Raw genomic sequence first — 25414 nt, forward strand, 5'->3', positions numbered from 1 at the left:
AGCCCCCCCCCCCGGGGTCAGAGCCCTCCTCCCCCCCCCCCCCCCCCCCCCCCCCCCCACAGGCCGCCCCCTAACTCTGCGCGCAGTGTTCCCGCCGGCTGCGACCAGGTATGGACTGTGCCGGTAGGACTGTGCCGTTTTAGAGCGGCGGCTCGGCCCATCCGTACAGCGGCCCTCGACTGGCGCCGCACCAAGCGCTCCAGCGACAATGGCGCCGGTTCTTCGCTCCGCAGAGAATCCCGTGTCGGGGCGGCGTGGCCTGGTTGCCGGGATTCTCCGGCCCGGTCTCGGGCTGGGTGAATCCCGCCCATAAATCTCTGATGCAAATGCAGAGGAGTCCAATGACATGAATGTACATAACTGCAAATAGAAAGCAGAATATTATGAGCACTCTATCCATCAAGCACCAGTAGTGAAATACAGCTGTTACCACGTCTCATAGAATCATAGAATTTACAGTGTCGAATGAGGCCATTCGGCCCATCAAGTCTACACTGGCCCCTGAAAGAGCACCCGACCTACGCCCTCACCTCCACCCCATTCCTGCAACCCTGCAACTCCACCTAACGTTTGGACACCACAGGGCAATATAGCATGAGCAATCCACCTAACCCGCACATCATTGGACTGTGGGAGGAAATCGGAGCACCCAGAGGAAACCCACGCAGACACGGAGAGAACGTACAGACAGTGACTCAAGCTGGCAATCGCTGGTTTCGCCTTTACCAGTTATCATACTCGTCTTCATTTTTCCAAAAATACATTCAACAGAAGCTATCCATTCCGGAATTTGCAATGGCTGTTTTTCTGATTATACCTTTGTGAAGTAGCTTGGAGATTTTCTTTCTGCATTTAAGGCACAATATAATTGCTGTCTTTGTTTTTCTCCTTACCAAATCAACTTGACATTGTAACAGCTTCCTTAGTGCAGATTAAGTCTTCTCAAATGTGGTCTAGCTTTGACTGGTCAGTTTCTGGTGTGGTTGAGTTCTGAGGATGTGCACTGTGCAGCCATTCTTACAGAATTTTTATTAAAGCCTGAGCCAATTATAACACCATCAATGCAATCCAATCTTCTCCCTGCAGGAACATCAAAGCTGATGAGTTTTTTTGATTGTGTGCTATTGAGGGACTCCAGTGTGGAACGATTTCAATCATGTTGTCCATCGGCCAATGTCTACCTTTGTGATCTTAAATGTGATTGAAAATGAAAGTGACAGTTTGCGTAATAGACAGATCACTGCAGCATGTTTGCACATTCGGCAACTATAATTTGTCGTTCATTTGGAATTGGTCTTGCGTTGTCCATGTCTGTCAGAGCAGCTTACTCCAATCAATTGTTTGCTTGAGCATTGCAACACTGCAGTGCTAGACAAAGCAACATAAACAAATGCTAGTTGCCATGATGGTTTTGCAGCCTTCAGGCTTAGGTTAGACATAATCTATCTTTTTGCTCTGTGTCACTGTTTTAAGTATCACTTGCTCATTAGTAAAAGTAAGGTAAAGTCACCACAGTCCCAGATGACCATAGGCTACTTTCCCCTTTGACGAGGAGAGCTGACTGGTGGAGATTTAACCTGAGGATCACCACATCTCACGCAAGGGTAAATGTTGAGAAGGTAGAGCCTTCATGAATAACCTCAGTCGGTGCGGGAATTGAACCCACCCTGTTGGCCTCGCTCTGCATCACAGACAAGCTGTCCAGCCAACTGAGCCAAACCGACCGACCTGGTTCGTGATGCAGAGCGAGGCCAACAGCGCGGGTTCAATTCCCGTACTGGCTGAGGTTATCCATGAAGGCCCCGTCTTCTCAACCTTGCCCCTCGCCTGAGGTGTGGTGATCCTCAGGTTAAATCTCTCCTTCAAAGGGGAAATCAGGATATGGTGATCTGGAACTATGGTGACTTACTCATTCATACTGAATATACGACAATAGTCATGCCCGCAAAGAGGGTATCAAGTTGCTGCATGATGAAAAGGGGAAAAATGTTTCGCCAGAGCAGGAACATTGACAAGTTTAAAGTAATTAGTCTCATATCTTTCTTCCTCCCTAACCCCAGTTTCATCCCCATCTCTTATGAAGGTGCTGCCTTTTGCTGAAATACCTGTTTCTCAAGTACCAGCTACCCATTCCAAGCTTGCCCAAGTGATCATTCTTTTTGCCTGTGCCTAGACAGTAAATGCCAACAGTATACTTAACTTTGGACGGCAGCAAGACACATCTAATACTTATTTCAGTCTGCGAGGTCTGCAGAGAGGAGGAATAAATGTGCAGTTTGTTTTCTAATTTTTACCCCCTTTCCCTTTGGTGAGGTCTCCTCATTCTGCATACCACTCTTCTGTTTAGGTGCCAGGACGGTATGGCATGGTAGCACAGTGGTTAGCACTGTTGCTTCACAGCTCCAGGGTGCCAGGTTTGATTCCCGACTTGGGTCACTGTCTGTGCAGAGTCTGCACGTTCTCCCCATGTCTGCGTGGGTTTCTTCCGGGTGTTCCATTTTCTTCCCACAAGTCCCGAAAGATGTGCTGTTAGATAATTTGGGCATTCAGAATTCTCCCTTAGTGTCCCGAACAGGTGCCAGAATGTGGTGACTAGGGGCTTTTCACAGTAACTTCATTGCAGTGTTAATGTAAGCCTACTTGTGACACTAATAAAGATTAAGATTATATTAAAAAAAGGAAGATGTCCTGGTCCCAGGTATCTGTCGAGATGCTTGTCCAAATTGGCAAGCGAAGGGAAAGAGCATAGTGCAATAAAGACAGAAGGAGTAAAAGAGATTGGTTATATTGAATTGCAACATCAGGTTATAGATGATATAGATCTCTCTAAATGTTGGAAAGACCAAGGAACTGATCATCGCCTTCAGGAAGCCAGCTCGACACACACTCCCGTCTGCATCAATGGCTCCGAAGTAGAGATGGTCGATAGCTTTAAGTTCCTGGGGATCACCGTCTCCAACAGTCTGTCCTGGTCCACTCACGTTGATGCAACAGTCAAGAAAGCCCAACAATGTCTCTACTTCCTACGGAAGCTAAAGAAATTTGGCATGTCTGCATCGACTCTCACAAACTTCTACAGATGTGCAAGAGAGAGCATCCTATCCGGCTGCATCACAGCCTGGTATGGCAACTGCTCAGTCCAAGATCGCAAGAAGCTGCAGACTGTGGTGAACTCAGCCCAACGCACCACACAAACTTGCCACCCCCACATTGATTCTGTATAAACCTCTCGCTGCCTCAGGAAGGCAGACAGCATTATCAGAGACCCCTCCCACCCAGGCATTGCCTTCTTCCAGACCCATTCAGCAGGCAGAAGGTACAGAAGTCTGAAGACCCGCACATCCAGACATAGGAACAGCTTCTTCCCCACAACTACAAGATTCCTCAATGATTCCCCCTCGGACTGATCTGTTCCCTGTAAGAACACTAGTCACGATGCCTTATGCTGGTCTTGCTCATGTATTTGCTTTGTTTGGCCCCTTGTTCCGCACTGTAATCAATCACTGTTTTGTCGATGTATCATTTGTCAATGTTCTCTGTTGATTATTCTTGTGTCTACTATGTACGTACTGTGTATGTTCCTCGGCCGCAGAAAAATACTTTCACTGTACTATGGTACATGTGACAATAAATAAAATAAAATAAAATAGAGAGCTGAACTTTTAAAAATCTGAGATTTGTCAGAGGGAGAAAAAACTGAGGGACTTAAATAGTTCTGTGATTTTGAGTCCTCGAAGGGTGTTGCAGTGTAATCAGTGGGTGACTGGCCTTTACTGGCAACATGCTGCAGTTCAAAATTAATCATGTAACAAATTGTAAATTCAAGCATATGGTGCAGCAGGTTGAAACATCAAAAGAAAGTGTCAACATTGAGCCAGGAAGGGCCTGCACCACTTCATTCTCTCTCAAATCAGAAACTTTCCTGTGTTTACTTTGAAAAGATCCCACACAGATTGTTGTTGCCTACTGTTGCGCAAGGTAGACTTTCATCTATTCCCATCGCCAGGTCTTTCCTGGAACAGGTCGCAAGCCTGTCGCCAGAGGCTTATAGTTTGAGGGCCCCACTCCACATTAAACACGGCTGACCAGGAGTCTCTCCCACTCTTACCACCAGCCATTGGTGCATTGGAAGGCTTTCCAGGTTGACAACACTCGACCTGTTTGGCCACGTTGAGAACGCACCTTCCTTGGCCATCAATTCCTGCGGTAGGGCGTGAACGCGGAGCTTCTGGCTCCAAGGCTACCTACTGTGCCACAAGACCTCCAACACAGATTGCTGCACATAGCCCTATTATGGCACCTTGAACTGTACTTGTTTCAGAATCATTCATTGTGATGTGAATTAAATGTCATACGTTATTGGAGCTAAGTTTTCCTTAGACTACCGCAGGAAACCAAACTGATCCATTATTCATTCTGTGTACTGCATATTACATTCAATGACCTGAATGTGTAAACGTTGGGTCAGTTGCTCTGAAACAAATTGTGTCTTATAAGTACCAAGTGAGTATTTACATAAGGAAAACAGAGGGATGTCAGCATGCTTTTTCTAGGTTTTTAGTCTTTTGATGTAAAGTGTTATGTGAAAGAGTGTTTTGTGATTTGTAAAGAAATTCTTTCAGAATGTATTGTCAATTATTAAAACTGCTCTGTGGTGTGCTGTTACACTTCAATCTGTGGGCCTGAATTTTTTAAACATGATTCTATTTACCTCTCAGAATTGTCAAACACCTTGGGCGTGATTCTCCATTTCAGAGACTAAGGGCTGGATTCTCCAATTCTGCAGCTATGTCTGCAGGATCTGTCTGGTCTATGACCAAAAACCCGGCGCCACCCCCGCACCGATGCTCCACCCGGTGGGGGGCTAGCACCCGTAACATGTTAAAACCCCCGGCTTTACCTGCCGATACGGACGCAGAATGGCCAGGTCCGTGGCCGCACATGCGCACGGCAGCGACCTGCGGCAGCCGCGCCGTACAGCATGGCGCCAGCCGTGCGAAGACCCGGCCTGCCAGGTAGTAAGTACCCCCTTCGCCACCCCTGGACCACCCACCACCAGTCCTCCCAGCCCCCGGCAAAGTCCCGACTGCCAGCGGAACAGCTCGCCCCCGACTGTGGCGGCGCTGTACACAGTCCGCAGCTGTCACGCGAGGTCCCCGCAAAGTGAGAGGACACGTGCCCCACGCTGTCGGGGACTCGGCCCATCGGGGGCAGAGCATACTCCTCGAGTATGCCATTTTTCAGGGGGCGGCGCATCGTAAAAATGGATTCTCCGAACGTGATTTTGACATCGTCAATTGGAAAATTCAGCCCTAAGTATTGACGCCAATGCAGAGTTCGTGAACTTTCACAACAGAAAAACTGCCGCCACACCTGGACCAATTCTGCTACCATTGTGGAGCTAGCACCGGTGCCACGTGGAACACAATCAATTCCAATGAAAAACGGTGCGGGATTCGCCGGGTCCGTGATTGACACTTGTGAGGCTGACAAGCTGCAGCTGTGCATACACATTACACGCCCACACACACTCATCCCAGCCAACATGATGGCACTACTCTCCTGGCCCCGAATCTCTGGCCTTGGCAATTGCCCCTGCCAGCAGGGGTACCAGTGGCTGGCGCTACCTATGCCACACCCGGTATGCTCCGCGGCCCCCGTCCGCCCCGTCCTTTAGGGGTTACAGTGAGCATTCCTGTTGAGTGGGCCATATAATGCCCCATTGGCAAGTGGCACCTGATTGTGGGTTGGTTGGGGGGAGGGATGTTGGTGAGGAGGTGGTGGGATGGATGGAGGGGTTGGGGGTTGGAGTAGGTGCATCGGCGTCAGTAATTCCTCTTGGTGGAGACGGAGTATTGCGGAAGCCCCAGAGAATACTGGGACGGGCTCTTTGATGACCCGTCAACAGCATTTACTGTACATGTAACGTAGAATACATTCACGCCACTGTCGAGGCACCAGAGCATGGCATTCCATCGGGCGCCTGGCAACGGCCTCAATTTTCAGCCGACGTGCGATTCTCCACCCGATCATGCTTCACGATTCCGACAATATTGGACGGAGAACCTCACCCATGGATTCCTGGAATTGATATCATTTAGAGAGGGAATGGAGGCAATTGCAAGGAGGCTTGCTATGGAGACAGAATCAAGGTGATATCTGATAAACAAGAAGAAATCGACTTAGTGAGGATGGAGCGAGAATTGCAGTGGGAAAATGCTTGTGCTGTATCATGATGAATGAAGATAGATGGTTCTGTCTGAAACTCTTGACCAGAGCATCACATTGCTGTAAGTGAGGTGGGCTGATTGTCACTTTTAACTTTATCTCTTCCTCCAATAGTCTAATTAAAAACAAACTGTCAGAGCAATCTAATATACTGTTGCAGCTTTGAAAGGAGTATTAAGCCACAAGCCTGAAGTGACAAAAGCCTGATAGAAATGTTCCCTTATGTCTTTTTACAATGGAGTGTAAATATTGAATCAAAGCTTACTCAAGTTAGTGAGCTACCCCTTTTGGCCCACTTTAGACTTCAGGATGGTTTGTCAGTCTGTTGTCAATGGAATGTCTCTTTCAATACAATTCGTGGTGCTTGCATCTGTGTTACCTCTTTACATGTTGTATGAGGTAAAAAGGGGCTTGTCTAAAATGGAAATGTAACCAACATTTCAGGCCAAGACGAACAGTTCTAGTGGTTACAGAACAGGTATCTATCTTCTTAGCTGACAGAAAATTCTGATCAAAAATGCCTCATAAGAAAGAAAGCAAAATAACTTACATTTTTATCATCCCTAAAACATCTTTAGTCGCTTAATTCCAGGAGTAGGGCTTGAAGGCATGACCTTCTCACTGAGGGAGGAGTAAGTTCACTACCAAGCCATTATGTTTCTCATTTGCATGTTGTACCAATTATTACGATAATGTACAATGTGTGACAGTACATCCATGTGTGTCAAGCCACCAAGCTGGACAGTTTTTGATCCAAACCTCTGTTGGAAGTACAGAGAGGATGAGAAGTACCTAAAGGCTCTCTGACATATTCATTTATCTGTATCTATTTATTCGAACTGAAGTTAGCTGCTCCTGTTGATCAGGTTAAATATACCTTTCCCCACCAGAATGCAGCTAAAATGTAACCTGTGAGTTTCAAAAGTTGAAAGGCAGGAGGACCCTGCCATAGAGGGGTTCCAAGTGAAGAGGACTCCTTGGTGTGAACTATCTTACAATCTTGCTTTCTGAACTTCTTTTCAGATATCAATATTTGAAACGAACAGGGAGTTTTGAGCGCTCGGCAGGGCTTCAGGCAGGAGCAGATGCTATCGAGGTGAGTGTACGCAATTAACTGATAATGAGATTCAATGAAGTGGAGTTTCAGATGCATTAAATTTTCCATGACAGCTGCAATACCTTGACAGGTATCCTAGGCTTCAATGGAGGAATATATTAATGGAAATCTCTTTTAGTTGCCTATTTTTCTTTCCCCATTGGATATGCTGTTGCTTACGGTAGATATTGTATAACATATTAAAAATAAACTGGCGTTCAGCTCCAGCTTAGGTAGCATATGTCAGCTGGTCAACAATGGTACATGTCTGTTAAATATACATGATGTGGAGATGCCGGCGTTGGACTGGGGTGAGCACAGTAAGAAGTCTTACAACACCAGGTTAAAGTCCAACAGGTTTGTTTCAAACACGAGCTTTCGGAGCACGGCTCCTTCTTCAGGTGAATGGAAAGGCTTGTTCCAGAAATGTTTATATAGACACAGTCAGAGATGCCCCGGAATGCGAGCACCTGCAGGCAATCAAATCATCAAAGATGCAGAGAGAGAGGTAACTCCAGGTTAAAGAGGTGTGAATTGTCCCAAGCCAGTTCAGTCGGTAGGCCTCTGCAAGTCCAGGCTTGTTGGTGGGGGCCGAATGGACACTGCGACAACGAATAAACGGGCATCGTGCGACTATCAACAGGCAGGACTGTTCCCTTCCAGTTGGGGAACACTTCAGCAGTCAAGGACATTCAGCCTCTGATCTCCGGGTCAGCATTCTACAAGGAGGCCTTCAGGAGACGCGACAACGCAAAATTGCTGAGCAAAAACTTATAGCTAAGTTCCGCACGCATGAATGCGGACTCAACCGGGATCTGGGATTCATGTCGCATTACATTCGGCCCCCACCAACAAGCCTGGACTTGCAGAGGCCTACCGACTGAACTGTGCTGCCAGGGAACTCGCAAACCAATGGCAACTCTCCTCTGCCGACGTCAAACCTAACGCAGGAGGGGGCAGAAAATCTTTGCCAATGACAGAGATCTCTGGCCTCTCCATGCCGTGTTTCTCGGCAGCGGGAAGCACCCCGCAGTTGTCCAGCAGTGGGATGGTGTAGTCCCACTGCTATCAATGAGATTTCCCATTGAATCAACTCCATGCCGCCGGGAAACCTGCGGCAAGGGAATGCCCTTGGCGGGACCATAAAATCCCACAGGCGTGAACAGGCAGAACATCTTGCCCAATGTCTTTCTCTTCTTCCACTCTCTCTCTCTATAGTCACATGTAGGCCAGACCAGGTACGGATGGCCTAAAACCTGTGAGACACTAGTAAACCTGATGTGTTTTTACTACAATTGATGATCGCCATTACTGAGAGGAGCTTTCAATTCCAAATTTATTCATGGAATTCAAATTCCACCAGATTTGGCCCATGTCTCCAAACCTGGGTCCCTGGATTACAAGCGCAGTGATGTTACCAACATGCCACCATCTCCCCAATAGAACGAAGAGTCTCCCTCCTGTTTTCCTCCTTTCATACGGGATTATTGCATTGTGCACACACACTGCAGAAGGTAATTTTGGGTACACGTATATTTAACACAGTAAGAAGTCTTACAACACCAGGTTAAAGTCCAACAGGTTTGTTTCAAACACGAGCTTTCGGAGCACGGCTCCTTCTTCAGGTGAATGGAAAGGCTTGTTCCAGAAATGTTTATATAGACACAGTCAGAGATGCTCGGAATGCGAGCACCTGCAGGCAATCAAATCATCGCTGGCGCTCTGGGATCATCCTTCGTCAATTGGATCCTGTGTCTTACCAGGTTCGTATTCGTGGGCAGCTTATGCAGCCACACGTGAATCGTATCCGCTCCCAGTGGTCTCTTCTTCATCAGGTATCGCAAAAGAGGTTTTCCCCAGATCATCCAGTTCCATTGCCCTATTTGGAATATCCAATACCAGCGTCTTGGTTCGGCCGCACTTGGCCACTGGTCAGCCCAGACATTCTAGCCATAAGCGCCGTTTGCCTCAAAGGTACAAGCCAGCCAATCCTATTCCTTCACTTGACGGTAACCTGCTAGAGCTGAAAAGTCTTCCTCATCCGACTGCTGCATGTCAACTTCGTCAAATCTTCTTCGTCAATGATTTTTGCAACTCTGTTGTCTTCTGCTCATCATCATCCTTCAAAGGGATATTCGGACTTTGAGGGGTAAGAATGTAATAACCTGCATGGGACATACGTTGTGGGGATGATTACTTTCCCCGTGCTCCAGTCTGGAACCGACCGACATGAGAAACTACATAGTGAGTTTCAACTGGGAATCATGTATATAACTGTTGTAAAATGAATGTTGCTAACTGTTTGCTTATTTTGGACTCCCAGGGTGGAATTCTCCGCAAGGCCCGACGCCGTTGTGAAACCTCCAGGTTTCACGACGGCGTCGGAGGCCGCTCCTCGCCCCCTATCCCCCCCGCCCCGCCGGTGGGCTAGGAGCGGCTGGCCGTAAATCTCGGCGCGCCACGAATGACATGGCGGCGGCGCCTAATGACGTCAGCCGTGCATGCAAGATGTGGCGGCTTGATCTTGCCGGACGGCGGAGGGGAAAGAGTGCGTCCCTTTGAGACGCTGGCCCGACGATCGGTGGGCACCAATCGTGGGCCAGTCCCCTCCCGAGCACGGCCGTGGTGTTCACTCCCCTCTCCGCCCCCCACAAGCCACAGACGAGCCTTTGGCGACCAGGTGTGGTTGCCGCCGGCGTGAACCGGTCGGGAACGGCAGGCAGCTCGGCCCATCCGGACTGGAGAATCGCGGGTCGCCGTGAAAATCCACCATTTTCGGGGGGGGGGGGGGGGGTGGGAGAATCGCGGGGGGGGGGGGGGGGGGGGGGGGGGGGGCAGAGCGGCCCTCCCGCAATTCTCCCACCCGGCCTGGGCAGCGGAGAATCGCGCCCGCAGTGCATTATAAAGTCACAGAGTGATTGGTCGCTGCGTTCTTGATCGTGGGAGAAGAGCCCTGCGACTGCAACCAGCTTTTAAGAATGCCAATCATGAGTGGCTTTTAAGTTAAGAATGCCGGCTGCAACCAGCCTGGAAATACGAACGATGGAATGTTCCTGCAGAAGTGGTGGCAGAGTTCAGAGTCCCAGCATACACTGATGTCACACACCCTATACATCCGTGTTTTGGGTATGAAATCATGGAGGAGAGATTCCTACATTTTGTAGCTGCCAGCAAGCAAGGAACAGGACTGGGAAGAACTGAAGATGGATTGTTTTGAAATAAGGAAGAGAAGACCAGAGACACAAACAGGCCAGGATCTCACAACTGAAACTGCTGGAGAGAGCTGCTCAGGATGTCCACGGCAGGGCAAAGCACTGCTAGTGTGAGTCGTATTCAGAGCTCCAGAGCCTCTGATGAACAACCCATTAGGAAGAAACTGAAATCGTGAACAAAGCAGTATGAAGATGATTTGTGACATATGACCGTGTCAAATTGTGCCAATGAAAATCAAGATGCAAAGCCCATGTGTGTTATATGCAGGGAAGTACTGGCAAATGAGAATTGGATGCAAACTATGTCTTACCTTGCAGACATTGTTTCAATTCTAAATGAATTGAACCTCAAATTGCAGGGGAATAATTAAGATTGCTTTCGGGACTGTGAAGAAAGTGTTTTCCAAAACTCATTGAAAGTTTTGCAAGTGCGAGTATAAAGCCAAAACTACTGCATGTTCCCACACTGCTACAACACAGCGTAGTAAACAGTGTTAGTGAGGGAATTGTCAATAGGCTGGCAAGCCTTATTCAGTCACATCTGGCTGCACTGATTAACAGTTTTTGTCGCTACTTTCCAGAGGAGAAGTTTCAGATTTTGAAAGACAAGGGTGAAAAGTCAATTATTAATTCGCAGCTGACTCCAAATGAAGAAATTGAATTTCTGAACCTCACCTCGGACAGCATATTAAAAACGTGCCACAAGTCCATGAAGCTGTCAGCATTCCGGAGTAGCATCTCCGAGGACTATCCAGTGCTGAGTAAAACAAACATTATTTTGTTATTGCCCTTCACAACGACCTACATGTGCGAGGTTAGAATTTCTATCCTCACAAAGATGAAGACGCAACAAATGAACCGGCTGAACTCTCCACCTGATATGCGCATTCGCCTTTCCTTTTTGCAGTAACTTCATTGCCATGTTAATGTAAGCCCACTTGTGACACTAATAAAGATTATTATTATCCTGTGAACCTGATTGGAGTGAAATCATGAGGACAAAGCAGGCTCACCTGTCTAATTAAAGGGAAGAGAAAATGGTGTGTCATTAAGATCTGCCGGCGTGGGTTGCGAAGGTCTGCCGGTTGATAAAATGGGTCCCGGGGGAAAAAAAGTTTGAAAAACACTGTTTTAAGGCAGTTCTCTCCCTGAGAAAATGAGTCATTACCATGATGGTGAAGCAAATCACTTCCTTGGCAGGGAGCTGTCCTCTTCCACTATCGCTGGGTGCGGGAGTTTCCAGTCTGTTGGATTTGCTATTGTTGTATTGTGTTCAGCATCAAAGTTCCTCAGCTGTTATTAATATATAAATGGTGAAGACTGCAAAATAAAGAACTTTGAGCAAAGAACTAACCAGATGAGGCACTCAATGAAATGCAAATCACTCCTTCCCTACGCTGCTTTGTTTGATTTATTCCCCTATCTCGCTGCAACGGCTGGAAATTTCAACCGGCAATGAATAATGGAATAGTGTTTGCAGCTGTTGGTCCTTTTCCCTGTACTTTCCAGATAATCTATGTGTATTCCTCATGTGTTTTTGACAATCTCTTTGCTTTTCTATATTAGTCACTCATTTCTGGGCCTTTGCCTCCTTCCTACTTTTACAATCTCCAGGCCTCTTCCTGATACTTTCCCTTCCATCTTCAGCCATCACACTTTTCCCTTCCTTCTCTGGCCTGGATTTTACCAGGGCTCTGGAGATGGGTTGGGAAGTGGCAGGCTTCATAAAATTTAGTTGGATGGGGAACTTGTCACCTTTCTGCAGCAACAGCATATTCTCAATGGTGGCGATGTTAGAAAACCAGAGACAATGAAACCAATGAATTGGCCAATTAATAGGCATTTCCCATCCCTGACGGTATTTTACCGGCATCAGGTCAGGTATTCCTTTTCTCTTTAAACGTTTTTAATAAAGTTTTAATTTTGTAAAACACAAAATGAATGCCAGACAAACAAAATACTATTTGCAATCCCCATCCTTGAAAAAAAAAACTCCAAGCCACAAAGCCCTCCACCCCCTGACTCACTGATTGTGACCAGTTCCTCAGATAGAAGACAAAGGTTTCCACCTCCATTAGGCCAAGGACCCACCCAATCCTGCCCTGAAGACAAGACAAAGTAAAGCCCTCAGTCCCAGTCAGATCCCTACCCCACTCCCTCCCCCCACCCCCTATAAACCTGAAAAAGCTTTCCAGAGAAATGACTCCCTGTTCTCTTACCACCCCCCCTCCCCCACCAAACAAGTAAGCTAGACTCACTGAACCCTGCCCAAGCAGGCCCAACAAGCCGCAGCAGGTCCAACAAGTCGCAGCCCCTCCCCCAGCCTCACGCCCGTTCACTAGCTGAAACTGTACAGCTAGCAAAGCTAACCCTCCACCCAGGGTGTATCCTCAAAGAACAAAGAAAGGTGATGCTCCCCAGCCTGTCCCAGCTATGGAAGTGGAAGAGTAACTAAAGCCCAGTACCCTTATAATACTTAAACTCTCCCTGGGAGCCATATTTCCCATACTGTTACTCTGACCACTCTCCCCCAACAACCTTAGGCCCCTCAATCCCAAACATCCAACAGATACAAACTACAACACAGCTCAAACCAACCCCTCGCAAATGCCCCATTAAAGCCCCAATTGAATCCATTTAATCAAATCTCAAGTCCATGCTCCTTGGCAAAAGTCTCCGCCTCCTTCAACATATTGAAAAAATGACCTTTCGATCAAAATGTCACTCTCAGCCTCGCCGGGTACACCACTTAAAACTTGACTCTACTCCTGAATAACACTGACTTTGCCTTATTAAAAGCTGCATACCACTTCGCCAATTCCGCTCCAACATCTTGGTAAATCTGATGATGCCTCCTTCCCACCTCAAGTTCCAAATGCACTGTGGCCCATTGAAGAACCCACTCCTTCTCCTGGAAGCTGTGGAATCCAATAATCACCGCCTGCGGAGGCTCATTCACCCGAGGCACCCCCCCCCCCCCTCCCAAGAGCTTGGTGAACATCTGAGAAAAGTGCTCAGTTGGCTTCAGGCCCGCCAACCCCTCCGGCAACCCCGCAATTCTGAGGTTCTGTCTCCTCGACCTGTTCTCCAAGTCATCTACCCTCAGAGTCTTGTTCCTCTTGTCCACCAGCAACATCTCAGCTTCCAACGAGGTGATTCGATCCCCATGCCATGACAAGGCTGCCTCCACATCCTTCAGCACCTTTTCTAGCTTCTCCCAACTCCCAAGTGCCTCCTCAATTGACAGCTTAAGGCTTTCCATCATCATCCTGCCCTGCACTCAAAATGTTTCGCCTGTTTTTCAAACTCCAGCACCATCACCCCAGTCAACATTTCCACCATGATCTGAGCAGCCACACCCAAGGCTGGCTCACCTGTCTTCCATCCTACTGAGCTTCACGGGCTTTCTGGCTTAGTCGAAGGATTACCCCCCGTAATCCTCTTGCCACCAACCTTCTTCATAGATTTCAACCTATTTTTGCCGACCAATTAGTTATCCCATACGATGGGCCGGTTTTGATAACCAAAAACCCCAGGAACTGGGTAAAAAGACAAAAAAAACAAAGACCATAGCAGGAGCTACCTTATGTGCGACTTTCTCTTCCCTGTCCCCACCAGAAGTTTAGATCAGGCAGTCCTAAATAGCTGATTCACGGTCCTGCCACCGCCACTACACGGTTTACCCTTCCGTTCGCTGGGCCTGCCTGCCAGGACTCAGCACAGTGGAGAAAATGGACCTGGCCTTTGAGCATGCCTCAGCCTGGAGGTGCCCTTTTCCTGTAGCCTCAGCAGTAGAATCCCACCAGGGTCCCACTGTCCATCTGTGCAGGATCCACTTTCCGTCCCGGCGGTGAGGAAACCTGAGACTAAGTAAGATTCTGGCTGCAATCTCCCCTCCATCTTGAGGCCTCTGTCTTGCAATCTCACTGCCCATTCCTATGTTTCTGCCCTATTTCCTTCTGTTCCCAATTCTAGGCCTTGCTGCTTTTCAGTTTCATCTCTGCTAAGGAGGATGAGTTTACCTAAGTAATAAGTCTTACAACACCAGGTTGAGGAAGGAGCTGCGCTCCGAAAGCTCGTGTTTGAAACAGACCTGTTGGACTTTAACCTGGCGTTGTAAGACTTCTTACTGTGCTCACCCCAGTCCAACGCCGGCATCTCCACATCGAGTTTACCTAAAACCTCTTCCTTCTTTGTGGAGGTAGCTTCTTTTCCACTTTTTAGCTCCCCTAATAGTGTGATCCAGGTTAGCAGTTCACCAGGTACATTAACTTATTCAAAGAAGTCGCATTAGGCGCAAAATGCTAACTCTGTTTCTCTCCCCGCCAATGCTGCCAGACATGCTAAATTTTTCCAGCGCTCTCCATTTTTATTATAATAACCTATAACCTACCGATGGCACTTCCCACGACTTTATCAACATACTGCTCCACTAGCCTGCAACTTGACATCTTTCTTTCAAGAATGCATAGCATCCAAAAACTCCATCAAAATTAAGTTGTATTGTATTATATGTATTACATGTGAATGAAAATCAATTTCTATATTCACCCCATATAAAAGAACAATCAGTAATGTCTCATAACTAAGATGATGGACTGTGACTGAACTTAAGAAATCTGTTTTCTCTAACTCATCTAAGACTGCCTAACCTAAAGCAATGGAATTTTCCACCAGGCCCAGCCTGTGCGAACTGTAATTTCCTAAACTGAACGAGTTACTTGCACAATTCCCTGTTCCACTGAATCTTTGCACTATTGTGTACTCTTAAAACTCACTTGACAGCAAACAATGGAATAAAGAATTTGTTCTGACACTGCCTGAGGGTTACTTCTGCCTCATAATGTCGAATAAAGAAAGAAACAAGTAAACATCATTATACCTAGTGCAATAAAATATGCATGATGCCACTGTGCCCACACACTGTATTTCACAAACTCTCAAACAATTGGATAGGCCTGGATTTTCACTCAGTCATGATGTCTTGGAAGGCTTTAAAAATTGCAGGCATCTCCCAATTCTGGGATCCCTGACCTCATTCCCAGAGTTTCAATTTTTGGGAATGCCTTTTAAGGATGCGAGGGTTAAAAGCTCCCAACCTGTCCGCCCAACCTGGCTATCTCCCCTGCAGGGATAGGCATGTCCTAATCCTCTGAAATAGTCGGATCGAGAGGGAATAAGGCATGGATGAGTTTAAGGCAGGAGAAGAGATGGGCAATGTTACGGAGCTGGAAGTAGGCAGTCTTGCTATCGAAGAGGATTATGAGGTCAAGAGCTCAGTTCAAGGTCAGATAGGAAGCCAAGTTTGCCTTAGAATATGTCTGAACCTTGAACTGCCACCTCACCGATGCCGAGGGGTAAATTAATCCCCGTCACCCAATATAAATCTAATTCCATCTCACCTTGAGAGAATGGAGAAAGTAATTTGGTTCAATGAAGACGCAGAGTGAGCGTGAAATTGAATGAGACTGAAATAAAGTAACCTCGGACCTTGAGTACCAACATCTATAAGGCAGTGAAATGAACCATTACAATTCATATGTTGATCTTACAAATAGATACAAATCAGCCTTAACCAATGAGGGCGCGGGGGGGGGGGGGGGGGGGGGGGGGGGGGGACAAAGTGCCCTACACGGCTCAATTTCTTCCTTAAATCACTTTTAAGGGCACGGTTACTACAGTATTGGTATGGTGCTCCCCCTGCTGGCTCATGTATATATGTCCTATTTCCATTTTGCAAATGCAAAGGTGAATTGGATGCAGTGTTTCATCACTTGTATGTGATATTATTGTGACAGAATACCTCAGAGGTCTCTGATGGCTATGGTTAAAAGTTTGCCCAATGTGCAATCATAAAGTCAGTGTTCCTTTAAATACAAATTGCTGATTCCATTGACTGAATTGACTCTGGTGGAGGATGGTGAGCCCACTGGTGCAGAGAAACAAATGTTAACAGGTACACTGCTGAATTTCTGAAGCATCCCTGGGTTAACAACTAGATTGGTACTGATATTGATTCAACTCTTTCATATTCTTTGGGCTCAGCAACTCTACTTGGAGCTCCCAGTGAGATTAACAATTTTTATTAAACCAAGCAAAAATCTTGACGAGGGGAAAGTAACTAATGATGTACTCAACTAATCTGAAATTTGGCGAACCATTTGAGATATAATAAGAAATATCTAAATGGAAAAAGTGAATGACGGGAGCCTCCTATTGAAATCCACTTTGCGTCATCCTATTTTTTGTATTACCTTATCCACTGTTAGTCCTACTTTCAAATTCAGTGTTCTTGTGTCATGCCCCTTGATATTGGTTTCTAAATTTAAAAATAGAGCCTGCAGCTTCTGATGTCACCTGTAAAACCAGGCTCTTTATTCTGTCCCTTCAACTGATCCGTCTGTGTTCAGTTTTAAGGTGGTGCTGTCGTGAGATATCTTTCATTGTATCATTCGAACCTCCTGTGATGAAAGTGATGCACAGCACTTCTCCTGCACACACCCTGAAACCCTTTAGAAGGTTTGCCAACTACTTTTTTCCATGAATGCGGCCTCCCTTCAAGATCACTTGGACCAATGCGTTTGTGCCAGCAATCGTTCTTTGGGTCAAATCGGTCAATTCGTTGCCCAGGTTTGGAGTCTCAATTCCTCTTGTGGAATGCTTAGCCGTGATCTACAGCATGATCATTCTCATGGGGTAACCACTTTATAAATCAAATCAGGTGGGTTTGGGAATAGGCAGCCCAAGTCCCACACTGCTCTGGTTGTGCCGGTGTAGTAAAGGAGCACATTCCATTCGTGATGACTGTTCAGGGAAGTTGACACAGCTAGAATTACTTTTAGCGTGGGAACGCCAAAGCATTCATCAACTCTGACATTTCAAGCATTGTGCTGGAGGAACTTGGGGTAAGAATGTGATCAGACATGCTGTCATTCAAAGGCCCAACCGTGAAACGTTGGTTTTTTTTCTGTTTGACATCTGGTTTTGTTATCAGCCGGTATTTCAGGCCTTTCTTCACTCAAGGAAACAAAATGTTATCAGTGCAGAAGTATGACAGCTAGTCAGAAACCTGTCAGCTTATTGCAAATTTCTGGTAGGTATCTCAAAATAGATTGTCTAATACAGACATCCGACAATCCAATGGTGTCAGGTGTTGTGCCTCTGCTGGCCATATCCAACGAATGCAGACAGAAATGAATACTCACAGTCAGGTTGATTTACCTTTAAACACACCTTTATTATTTCTCTAAGGCTTCACCAAGCTTTCTCTTTTGTTACAACTTTGTGTTTATTTAAACAGTTACATAACTTCAAGACAAACGGCTTGAATCAAGTACGATTCCCATTAGAGAGAGCTTGGCCATGTTCACTCTGAGGGGCTGTTGGGCTTTGAAAGTCAGGTCTGCACATACGACGGTTGATCCTGGGGTATTGTTGATTAAATTTTGGTGGTGCTGTGTCTTATACAGTTTCAATTAAACAATCCTTCAAGCTTTAGACGTCTTTCAAGCTTATCCTTCAGAGAGAGACAGCCTTTTCATAAAAACAAGGGTGTTACCAGCGAAGTATTCAGCTGCAAGTCACCACTCTGTCTGCCTCCATAAAATCCATTTTGCAGAGGGCAGCAGTTTTCTTGCTAGTTTCTTTAAAATTAGTCATTGCCATCATCCTCTATTCCCATGATACCTTAAGGCATAATGTTGGCCATTGTCCTCTTTTACCATCGTGCCTTTCAGCTCAATGTTGCAAGTGTCTCAGCACAGGACAGTTGTAAAGATTTGGGCATCTCTTATGAAACAGATTTCTAGCTCCCGATTCTAGGTTTCACAGAATCATAGAATTTACAGTGCAGAAGGAGGCCCATCAAGTCTGCACGGGACCTTGGAAAGAGCACCCTACTTAAACCCACACCTCCACCCTATCCCCGTAATCCAATAATAATATAATAATAATTATTGTCACAAGTAGGCTTCAATTAAGTTACTGTGAAAAGCCCCTAGTCACCACATTACGGCACCTGTTCGGGGAGGCTGGTATGGGAATTGAACGTGTGCTGCTGGCTTTGTTCTGCATTACAAGCCAGCTGTTTAGCCCACTGTGCTAAACCTGTCCCAACCTAACCTTTTGGACACTAAGGGGCAATTTAGCATGGCCAATCCACCTAACCTGCACACCTTTGGACTTTTTTCCCTTCCTCCCCCAAAGCTGTGAATTCTCACTGGAGTATGATTCCTTCGCTATCAGGAGCCCTAAGATACCACATCAGATTAATCAGTGCTGGAAAGAGAGGTATGCTTCCAAAGCTTTTCATCTTGCACTCTTCAGGACAAACACGAGGATACCAAATTTCAAGGATCACAACCATTTATAACACAAGTGAAATGGATGCTGATTGGTTGGCAGGTCAACTCTGACTGGGCATGGTGTTGCCATGGTGAAAACAACAGGAAACTCAAGGCTCACCAAGCTCCTGGGTAATTCAAAAATGGTCCAAGATATGGAGATATTCCTATCATGTGTCGAAAACAGGCCCCTGCGTATGAATATTTGTCACTTCAGCAAACAAAATTGGGCCATGTTGCAAGCTCAGCTGACTATCCTAAATTGGTTGTTAGTATAACTATCAACACACTCAGGATTGTTCAGCAAGTGCTGGTCAATCACAGAATCTCATCCAGCAGTAGATGTTTCATTTTGGGTTGTTGGTTGACAACCAGACCATGCTTGTAAAACTCAATGATTTTATCAAACATTTCAAGATGTTGAGGGGGAAGGATTGGAGAAACTATTTCCACGAGTTGGGGAGTCCAGGATTAGGGGCAAAGTCTAAAAAATGGATCGAGACTTTTCAGGACTGAAATTGGAAAACACTTCAATTAGGAAACACACAAAGGGCAAATGACAAGGAAAATTAGATCAATTGTAAATTTAAACCTGAAATTGATCGAATTTTGTTACCAAAGCTGTGAAGGCATTTGGGGCAAAGGCTGGTAAATAAAGTTAGGTTGGATGTCATCAATGATTTTCTGGGCAGCATGTGGCGCAGTGGTTAGCACTGGGACTGCGGCGCTGAGGACCCGGGTTCGAATCCCGGCCCTGGGTCACTGTCCGTGTGGAGTTTGCACATTCTCCCCATGTCTGCGTGGGTTTCACCCCCACAACCCAAAGATGTGCAGGTTAGGTGGATTGGCCACGCTAAATTGCCACTTAATTGGAAAAAAATAATTGGCTACTCTAAATTTATAAAAAAAAAAAAATCAATGATTTTCTTTGAATGGTTGAATACACCCAAGACGGAAAATGGTCTACTGGTGTTCCTATGTTTCTCTAAGTCATGAGTGTCCTAAAATATGTCCCACTTATCTTAATGAGTGCAGCTCAAACAACACTCAAGAATTCAACATCATTCAAGACAAAGCAACCCACTTGTTCGATGCCTCACCCACCAGGTCAAACATTCATTCTCTCTGCCACCAGTAGATGGTGGCATCAATGTGTGTCATCTACAAGATGCACTTCAGCAACTCACCAAGGCTTCTTCGACAGTACCTTCCAAACCAGCTGATATTTAGAAGGACAAAGGCATCAGTCACAAGGGCACACCACCACCCGCACGTTCCCTCAAAGTCACACACCATTCTGGAACTCCCTCACTAATAGCCTGTGGATGTACCTACATCACATTGACTGCAACCCTTCAAGATGGTACCTAATCCCCACTTTGTCCAAGGAAATTAGGGATGTACAATAAATGTCAGCCTTGCCAGCAAAGCTCCCATCCCATGAAAATACCCTTGTATTGGTGTACTGCAGAATAACCTTAATGGTAAAACGCTTCAGGGTGCATTTGAGATTTGTTCTCACACTTCAGAATATCTTCACATCCATTTCTCAAAACAAGAAAAAATTTTATTTGATGTATTTAGTGATGAAGTCTGCTGTGCATTGGACCAAACAATAACTCGACAAAAGTGAAAAATTAAACCTAATAGATTCAATCTGATACAAAGACCCTCTTTAGGAAATGGGGCTGGATTCTCCGACCCCCGCTGGGTCGGAGAATCGCCGGGGGCCGGCATGAATCCCGCCCCCGCCAGTTGCTGAATTCTCCGGTACCGGATATTCGGTGGGGGTGGGAATCGCGCCGTGCCGGTCGGCGAACACCCTGCCGATTCTCCGGTCGGCGATGGGCCGAAGTCCCGCTGCTGTTATGGCGGTCCCGCCGGTGTGAATCGAACCACCTCCCTTACCGGAGGGACTGGCGGCGCGGGCGGGGTCCTGGGGGGGGAGCGCGGGGTGGTATGGCCTGCGATCGGGGCCCACCGATCCGCAGGTAGGCCTGTGCCGTGGGGGCACTCTTTTCCTTCCGCGTCGGGCATCAGCCTCCCCGATGGCCGACGCGGAGATGACCCCCCCCCCCGCGCATGCGCGGGGATGACATCAGCGGCCGCTGACGCTCCCGCGCATGCTCGGTCTTCCCCCGGCCGGTTGAGTCCTTTCAGCCCTGGCTGGCGTGGCGCCAAAGGCATTTCCAGCCGGCCGGTGGCGCGCCAACCACTTCGGCTGGCTTTCCGCTCCTTTGGGGCGGCCCGACACTGGAGTGGTTCACGCCACTCCATCCCGCCGGGACCCCCCTCCCCGCCGGGTAGGGGAGAATCCAGCCCATTATTCTTATTGTCAGTGTTGATCATTAGTTTCTCTCCACATTTGTTTTGACATCTGGAGGGGCGCGATTCTCCGCTCCCCACGTGGCGTGGGAGAATCACGGGAGGGGGCCCCCCGACAAAAATCACGCCCCCCGCGATTCTCCCCCCCCCCCCCCCCCCCCCCCCCCCCCCCACCGCCTCCCCGCTCGGAAGAATTGCCGCTCGCCGTTTTTCACGGCCAACGGCAATTCTCCGACCCCGATGGGCCGAGCGGCCTGCTGTTCGCGGCCGTTTCGCGACGGCGGCAAACACACCTGGGGCGGCATTCTCTCCTACCCGGTGAGGCGGGGGGTCCAGGTGTAGGGGAGTGGCGCCAACCACTCCGGCGTCGGGCCTCCCCAAAGGTGCAGAATTCTCCGCACCTTTGGGGGCTAGGCCCGCGCCGGAGCGGTTGGCATCACACCGACTGCCGCCAAAACCGGCACCAGCGACCTTTCAGGCCCGGCGCCGGTTCGCGCATGCGCGCTGGGGGATTCTCTTCTGCCTTCGCATGAACGGCGGAAGAGAAAGAGTGCCCCCACGGCACTGGCCCGCCCTCTGATTGGTGGGCCCCGATCGATCGCGGGCCTGGCCACCGTCTCTCCATCAATGGACTAACTCTGTGGTCAGTCTCCCCATCAATGGGCTGACTCTGTGGCAATTCTCTCCATCAGTGGGCTGACTCTGTGGCAATTCTCTCCATCAGTGGGCTGACTCTGTGGTCAGTCTCTCCATCAATGGACTGACTCTGTGGCCAGTCTCTCCATCAATGGACTGACTCTGTGGTCAGTCTCTCCATCAATGGACTGACTCTGAAGTCAGCCTCCCCATCAATGGACTAACTCTGTGGTCAGTCTTTCCATCAATGGACTAACTCTGTGGTCAGTCTTTCTATCAATGGACTAACTCTGTGGTCAGTCTCTCCATCAATGGACTGACTCTGAAGTCAGTCTCCCCATCAATGGACTAACTCTGTGGTCAGTCTCTCCATCAATGGACTGACTCTGTAGTCAGTCTCTCCATCAATGGACTAACTCTGTGGTCAGTCTCTCCATCAATGGACTAACTCTGTGGTCAGTCTCTCCATCAATGGACAGACTCTCTGGTCAGTCTCTCCATCAATGGACTAACTCTGTGGTCAGTCTCTCCATCAATGGGCTGACTCTGTGGTCAGTCTCTCCATCAATGGGCTGACTCTGTGGTCAGTCTCTCCATCAATGGGCTGACTCTGTGGTCAGTCTCTCCATCAGTGGACTGACTCTGTGGTCAGTCTCTCCATCAGTGGACTGGCTCTGTGGTCAGTCTCTCCATCAATGGACTCACTCTGTGGTCAGTCTCTCCATCAATGGACTCACTCTGTGGTCAGTCTCTCCATCAGTGGACTGACTCTGTAGTCAGTCTCTCCATCAATGGACTCACTCTGGTCAGTCTCCCCATCCGTTTGCTACAGTATTGTTTTCATACATTTCTGGGTCATTTTAACTTGAAAAGCATTGATTATAAACTGATGTTCCTTTTCACTAGGTTTTTTTGTTATGAATCGTAATTACATTATAGAGCGGATGACTCCATCCAATAATAGTGACACGCACTATCCTGCATTGCAAAATAATCCATTTGATTCTTTAGTCACCACTAGATGCTAACTTGCTATTTTTCTCTGCCTATTGATGCTGCAAAGGAAGGTATTCCTTTCTGTCTTCTCATTTACAAACAGTCTGGTATCAAAGAACATTTCAGACAGCATCTGAACTAGAATGCCTCAATTACACCTCTCTCGATGTGTGTTCATATCTCTTTGTGTCTCATTCTCTCAGTCTCGCAAAGTGTAGAATGTGTCACTGTAGAATGATGGGGAGCTGCCAGCATTGAATTATGTTGATAAATTCCTTGTACATTTCCACCTTCTGTAAACAGCCCCTTTTGGTAATACTGCAACCTCCGTGCTTGGCTGTGACTTTGTGTTTACCTTCTATTATTGTCTAGAAAGGAGATACTTTTGTAGAGCTACATAAAACAGAGGAAGTAAATTTGGAGTACTGTTTCAGACTGAGCCACAACAGAGAGTGCAAACTGGCAAAAGGCAAACATCAGAAAGTTCCTCACACAAAGAATCTGTGGAATGGGCTTTAAAGTTGGCCGAGACAAAAAAAATTAAGGAAATTTTTGCAACCTGTGATGAAGCACTGTGTGTTAGTTCTGGACGAATTAACTGGAATTGGTCAATTGACCTTCACCATCCATTGCAGCGTAATTGAATTGGTTTAATACCTGTAAAAGCCAACAATATAGCACCATCACCACCCCCCCCCCCCCCCCCCCCCCCCCCCGCAACCCTTTAGTTGTCAGGTGGATAAAGCCACTTTGCCCACCAGTGCAGTCATTAAATTATAAATCAGCAGATTCAATCCCTGAGTTTGTGATGGGTTCGCTAAAATCAAATTTGCAACCCTGGGAAAGTGAGAGGAGAAAATCAGTCTTTGGGTTCCTACCAGGGTAGTGACTCTGATTCAAACTCAGTGTGTGATATTCGTTGAATGTTCTATGATGTTCTCTGAAGCTGAGTAATCTGCCGCTAATCTGTTTTGAGATATACATGTAAATAATGTGCAAGCTACCACCCTATGGAGGCAGCCCGATCTTCTTTAAGGCCAGCATATATAACTGCAGGAACAAATTAAGCTTTTTGAATCAACGGCAGAGGCATAATCATTTTATTCTGCTGTGAAAAAATGTAACTTCTATAGCAGTTTCATCTCTACTATAACTAGCTACTCTCACTGCCTCTTTCTTTAAAGAAGGAGAAATGTGCATTTATATAGCATCCTTCATAACTGCAGAAAGTCCCAAAGTACCTTATACAATCAATAGGCGTGATTTACCGGCCATGTCGCACCCGACTTGCTGATGCGACGAGGTCGTTGAATCTCGCGCGATCTGCAACGCTTGAGACGTCTCGAGAGATTCGACCGAACCTCACAAGACGTTGCAATCTGGATCTCATCATCACTGGGCTCATTAAATTAAAAGAGTGTTTTTATTTCTTTTATTATAAATAACATGCCGTTGTTTCTCTTTTCTTTCAGGACAGCCACACAATTCTATTCCTGTGTGACCTGCACATCCACTTCCCAGTCAGCATCATAGATAATATAAGAAAGCATTGTATAGAAGGGAAATTGGCATATGCCCCTATCGTGATGAGATTGGGCTGCGGGAGTTCTCCTAGTGAGCCCGATGGTAAGCGATCTTGGCAGCACACCTTCCATCTGGAAAATTCACAGCAGTACATGGTTATCATCACATGACTGGAGGTCAAAGCTTACTTTATTTTGGCCATTATTTGAGTTTATTCTCTTATATTGTGAGATCCTAGGCCAGCAAAGTACTGGGAGGAAAGCAAATTACTGTGGATGCTGGAATCTAAAACAAGAACAGAAAATACTGGACAACCTCAGCAGGTCTGACAGCATCTGTGGAGAGAGAAGATAGGTAACGTTTTGCATTTGGATGACTGTCCAAGCTCGAAAGAACTGAAAATAGGGTCAGATTTATATTGTTGGGGGGTGGGGCTTGAAGCACTGGGGCTGGATAGAGAGCCAGCGATCGGTGAAGATTAACAATTATGTCATGGACAGAAAGACAAAGGGAATGTAAATGGTGGAGGTAACATTATCATTGTATTTCTGTCCATGAAGGAAATGTAAATGGTTGAGGTAACATTGCCTTTGTCTTTCTGTCCATGACATTTATGTCACTGATCGCTGGCTCTCTATCCAGCCCCACTGCTCCAACCCCAACCTCCACAACAATATAAATCTGACCCTTTTTTCAGTTCTCTTCAGCTTTGATGAAGAGTCATCCAGACTCAAAACATTACCTCCCTTTTCTTCCAACAGATGTGCTGTCAGACCTGCTGAGATTGTCCAGTATTTTCTGTTTTTGTTTCAGCAATATACTGGGACTGATTGTGGCGGCCATATTCACAGTCAATCAACTTATCTGTCAGGACCTTGAGCCACGCCCTTGCTGCCTGAAGCCTTTCAGGACTCGGCTTATGACTTTGCCTGGTGGTTTACAGGAGAATCCTACTGATTTTTCGACTGTCGCGTTAGTATGGCAGAAAGTGTTTGCACTCTTGATGCAATTCAGGATGTTGTCCACAGAGAAAAAGAATGCATGGAAAATGGGGA

At 47.0% G+C, this 25414-nt stretch overlaps 1 protein-coding gene across 2 annotated transcripts in view; it reads left to right on the top strand.

Moving 5' to 3' along the window:
* The window catches only part of LOC119971632 (N-acetyl-beta-glucosaminyl-glycoprotein 4-beta-N-acetylgalactosaminyltransferase 1-like), a 1002314-nt gene that overhangs the window by 963536 nt on the left and 13364 nt on the right, over positions 1–25414 (top strand). For both annotated transcript variants that reach the window (XM_038807455.1, XM_038807457.1), the window contains 2 exons: positions 7252–7324; positions 24308–24461. In XM_038807455.1, coding sequence (XP_038663383.1) covers positions 7252–7324; positions 24308–24461 — 227 coding nt within the window. The remainder of the gene's footprint in view (positions 1–7251; positions 7325–24307; positions 24462–25414) is intronic.

This window comes from Scyliorhinus canicula, chromosome 9 (assembly GCF_902713615.1).
Source record: "Scyliorhinus canicula chromosome 9, sScyCan1.1, whole genome shotgun sequence".
Taxonomy (NCBI): domain Eukaryota; kingdom Metazoa; phylum Chordata; class Chondrichthyes; order Carcharhiniformes; family Scyliorhinidae; genus Scyliorhinus; species Scyliorhinus canicula.